Here is a 5,000-nt window from a genome sequence, read left to right on the forward strand (position 1 = left end):
ATAGTAAATGTATTCAATTAATTTCTTATTATCAGATTATTGTAGTGTTATAGTGAACTGTCATTTCTTTCTTTCTTATATTTTAATTGTATTTAATACTGTTCCCAATTGTCTTCATTAGCTAAATACCTTTTGACAGTTTAAAAAAGGTTCAAATATGTGTGTAAGAATTCATTCATTTTCAAGTTTTTAAATCTTGTTTAAGTAAACATGTTTTGTCTGTGTGAATGGGGCATTAGCGCATTAATGCGTACTCAACGTTTTGGTTTTTTTTTAACCGATCTGCAGAACACTATTTCCCTTCAGCCTAAAAAGGAGTACTCTTGAATGACCAATCGAACTAAACCGGCCAAGTTGGAGTTGGGGTATTCGATCTCGGCACCTGCTGATCACAGGTACATATATAACTACTGTACTAAAAACTAAAAACTGTACTAAAAATAACAACAAGGAGTTTGTACGTTAGGATTGGTAATTAAAAGGCGACGACTGAAATTAATTAGGCACTAAATTCGCGCACCTGTCGCTTTAATTATAGAAATATATATCTAACCGATTTTCCAAAAACATTCCCTCAAACTCTTTGGCATCGTTTTCATAAACCCAGACATATTGGCACAGAATTTTCCGAAATGATCAGGGAATGCCCTAGTCTGACTCCAGATGCTTTAGAAAGACCCACATAAGTTAGACACGCTCATGTTTCGGCGTTTCTGGGAAATCTATTCTAACGACAAGTTCATAAAATGCATGTTTTAAAAGTGTTTATCACCGCTGTTTGTATTACATTTTTAATCTAGTGTTGTTCTGTTGAAATAATTATTGACACAGAATTTTCCCACATGATCAGGGAATGCCCTTGTCTGACTCCAGATGCTTTAGAAAGACCCACATAAGTTAGACACGCTCATTATTCGGCCTTGCTAGGCCGTCCAGTGTTGTTCTGTTGTGTTGTTCTGTTGAAATATATGTCTGGATTTATGAAAACAATATCAAGGACTGAATCAAGTTTTTTTTTTCTCTACTTCCCACTTCTTTCGCTAAGAAAGTAGCTTGAATATTAGCATGGTATGTAGAGACCTTCTTGCTGCATCTTTTTTGTATTTATCCATACTTTTATTTTTCTGAAGGTTTATCTCACGTTCGCTTGAGTAAATATTCATCAAGGTTACTTCGTCAGGAATCGTTTTCCGTGATTATGACTATGTGACCACAGATGTTTTGGTGGACATAAATTACACGTCAATTAGGCTTCCAATGTGCTATCTCGCACCTATAACGACCTCAGTATTCTACGAAACTTATCTTTCACTCAGAGCAAGCTGCTAGAGCAGATAGCAAGCCAGAACAAGGTACACGTGGAATTTGTTGTGGTGTTTGTTTCTTTTTCTTTTCCTCGTTGATGAATTATCCTGAAGGCCAAAATGAACGAGGCTAACTTGGGGTCGGGCGTGCGGCTCCCGTGGTACATATTTGGTAACAATGCTGAAGTGAACTGAGACAATTTAAACTAAGTGGAAAATGGCAGGATATGCGTGATGTATACCTTGTCGGTACATTTGGACGATCTCAAGGCAGAAAAAGCCATTTTAGGTCAAAATCAAAATGCTAAGTAACTTTAAAATGACGCAAATAGTAACCTCGGTAAGCTGTTGTCTTGATCCAGTTGCAGAACCGACCCTGATCCTTGCAGATAACTGACTTGTCGGCCTCGAGGAAAGCAAAGATTATCATCAGCATGAAGATTCTTGTTCTGACGCTGCTCCTGGCTTACCTCTCAGCTGTTAAAGCGTGTAAGAACAACTCTCAAGTTTTTGCCAATTTTAGGGTTTACGTCCCTTAGCTTCAAATACGTACCTTGATCAACACCTTTACCCTGTTTGAAAAGTGTTAAAGACCGTCCCAGGCTAACCGCCATGTCTCTGCAGCATCTCAAAGGGGGTAAAGGCCTTGTGTGATTTTGTCAAATTTCGTGCGCTTTAAATCAGTTTTTTGCGGTTTTTGTGCTTGCTAGCTTGTAAACATAGGCGCTAAGAAGTCGAGTTCTTTGGGTGGCACTCGTCTGCTTTGAGCGTGATTTGATCACGTACTCAGTTACCACCAGAAGTCTTGTCCATGGCACTTTTTGTAAGTTGAAAACTACACATTTATGCATTTTTTGCAAATAATCAATTCGTTGAATGGAAGTTGAATAGTTTTATTGCAAGTTGTGACAACATGTACAAGATCAATAAATCCAGGGCACTTATCCTGTCTTGTGCAAAGAGGAGTTTCCTCAATTTTCCTTTCAGTGTTTAATAACTTGGTTTTTGGTTGGGCTGCCTATGATTATATTAACCCCGGGAGATTTGAATTAGGTACAAAATTTGGTAGACACTCTTCTGACGCTGATGGGGACAAACCTGACACCAGAATTTTAGCCTTGGGTAATGGACTCTTGGATAAACACATAATCCAAATCCAGTATGTCAAGTGTCTTCTTACTTAATATTCACTTAAAGGCCCGCCTTCAAGCGACAGGCTTTGCGTGCCGTAGAAAAATTTTCATACATGAAAATCCAGCCAAAGCTAAAATTTATCCAATCAGATCGCTGTGATAAGCAATGCGAATTTCCATAACAAAAAGAAACGGTCTAAAAGCCTCTCGGTTGACGGTGGGCCTTTAATGTCATTTTGTTTAATAGACTTTATCATGTAGCATACATGCTTTTTAATCGGTCAGTTCACATATTTCCAGCGTTGTCAAGACTACAGAAAACGGTCAAGAGCGTTCGTGTCAGCATCGCCGAACGAATGGACGGTGAGGCACAAAACACAAGCTGCAAAAGAGACCGTCTGGATGGTAATAGAAGTAGCGGAAATTGTTCAATCAATACGGACGGTGAATCATTGGAGGAATTGATCCGTGGCTTGCATCGACAGATAAAAGACAGCGACTGGTTACAAGAAAATACTGCAGAAAAATGGGCAGCGGAAAATCCAGAGCTTGCCAAAGCATTTTTAAATCAGAATGCAAACCAAACAGACAACTAATTTTATTTCCGAGAATTTTAAGCAAATTGTGGTTCATCTGTAATGGAGACTGAAAGGAAGCTGTTTTGCTTATGTAACTCGTGCGCTTTTTAGTCTTTTTTTGAGATTTCACTTCAGGTTGGACTGCATGCACTCTCTCTTTTGGTGGAAAATTCGCTGAGGACGTGGACCAGTTCCTCCGTGATCACCCTGAGGGCCTTGTTCTTGTTAGTGGTGACTTTAATCGCACGAGCACTGGTATCACAGAGCTTACTACCAAAAGGGTGACGGGTCTGACCCAGATCATCAAAGTGCTGACTAGAGACACAGGGACATTAGACTGGTGTCTAACGAACCGCTCGAAGCTGATGGCTAGCCCTAAGCAACTTCCAAAGCTAGGGAAATCTGATCACTACTCTGTCCTTATCCACCCGGCCCAGTCCCCCACTGCCAGCAAAATCACCAAGAAGACCATTGAGAAGCGGGATCTAAGACCCAGCAGGTTGCGAGAATTTGGCCAGTGGATAGTGCAACAATCTTGGGAGGATGTGCTGAGCACCAGCCTTGTTCATGATAAATACAATCTTTTCATGAACAAGCTTGGTGCTGCGGTGGATACGTTTCTTCCAGTTAAGTCATTTCGCATTTCCGTGTCGGATAAACCTTGGATCTCTGCAAAAATCAAAGCCCTTATTCTCGATCGTCAACGATGTTTGCACAAGTTTGGGAAGGACTCTGCAAGGTTTAAAAAGGCTCGTAATGCAGTCCAACGAGAGTGCATCAAGTGTAAGAAGTAATTTTACGATAGGAAGGTTGCTAAGCTCAAACATACAAACATCAAACGATGGTGGGACGAAGTTAAGGGCTTGGGAGGAGTGAGATGCGCTGAAAACTGGGTCCAGCAAATGCTATCTGGTCAGCTACCGCCAGTTAAAGCTGATTTACAAGGATTCGAGACCCAGCAAGCATTATGAAAAAAAAAAAAAAAAAGGCTTATACTGTAGAACGCCTGCTGAATGGAGGAATATGAAGACCCTGATTGAACTAACGAAATTAAATACAAGGCTACGTGCTCCTCTTGAGCCGGGAAGTAAATAACCTCTGGGAAACCACTAGCACAAGATTTCCAACGTTGGAAACAACCGTGGTAGGTCTTGAATGTGCTAGGAGCCTTGCTGTGGGCAAGAACCGCTGGAATGTGCGTACGCAGGCTCTCCAAAGCCGGATGGTGAACGTGTGATACCCTGGAACTTGTAAACAAATAAAGGAAAAAATAAGGCATAAGAGAAATGAGGAAAAAATGGTAGACGCGGAATACCGATTGCAATTTATTAAACGTGGACAGCCAATAACGCGTACATCCTAAGCATAGGCAATCACAACAATATACAGAGAAAACAAAAAACCCCTAAAATCCGGACAACGTTGCCAACAAAGGCCATACGTTTACAAAACATAAGCAAACACGCTCTAGAGCGACCGTCAATAAAGCACTAACCTGTAAAAAACTGTGAAAATAAATAAATAAATAAAAATAAAAATAAAAATAAAAATAAAAAAATAAACGAACTGGAAAAAACCGAAAAAGTACACGCGCTATAAAGCGCTAAATATCGTACGTGAACCGCTATAAAGCGACAAGGGACACACACAAACCGCTATAAAGCGCTACACAGCGTAGGTGAACCGCTATAAAGCAACGAGAGCCGTCCGTGAACCGCTAAAAGCGCTACATGGAATAGCGCGAAAAGCTCTGCAGTAAAGTACCAATGCTTGAATAAGGGCTCTAAACACGCGAGCTGGCGTCCAAATAAATAACAAGTACAGGAGCGCGAAAAACCGCAAGCGCTAAAAATAGTAGGGAACCCCAAGTGGGAATCGTCAAAAATACCTGACGGGTCAGAAAATTCTATGATTCGGGAAACTGAATCCCGAGGGTGACCTAGAGTAAAGAGGTAAGGCCAAAAACTAGCGGAAGGCCATTTGGG

At 40.7% G+C, this 5,000-nt stretch overlaps 1 protein-coding gene across 1 annotated transcript in view; it reads left to right on the plus strand.

Annotated features, from left to right (window-relative positions):
* Nucleotides 1-3,156, plus strand: part of LOC137970910 (1-aminocyclopropane-1-carboxylate synthase-like protein 1) — a 114,647-nt gene extending 111,491 nt beyond the window's left edge. Inside the window, exon 15 of the mRNA XM_068817568.1 lies at nt 2,738-3,156. Within this exon, the coding sequence (XP_068673669.1) occupies nt 2,738-3,033 (296 nt within the window). The 3' untranslated portion in view covers nt 3,034-3,156. The remainder of the gene's footprint in view (nt 1-2,737) is intronic.
* Nucleotides 3,157-5,000: the final 1,844 nt, after the last annotated feature.

Source organism: Montipora foliosa, chromosome 9, assembly GCF_036669935.1.
Source record: "Montipora foliosa isolate CH-2021 chromosome 9, ASM3666993v2, whole genome shotgun sequence".
Lineage (NCBI taxonomy): Eukaryota > Metazoa > Cnidaria > Anthozoa > Scleractinia > Acroporidae > Montipora > Montipora foliosa.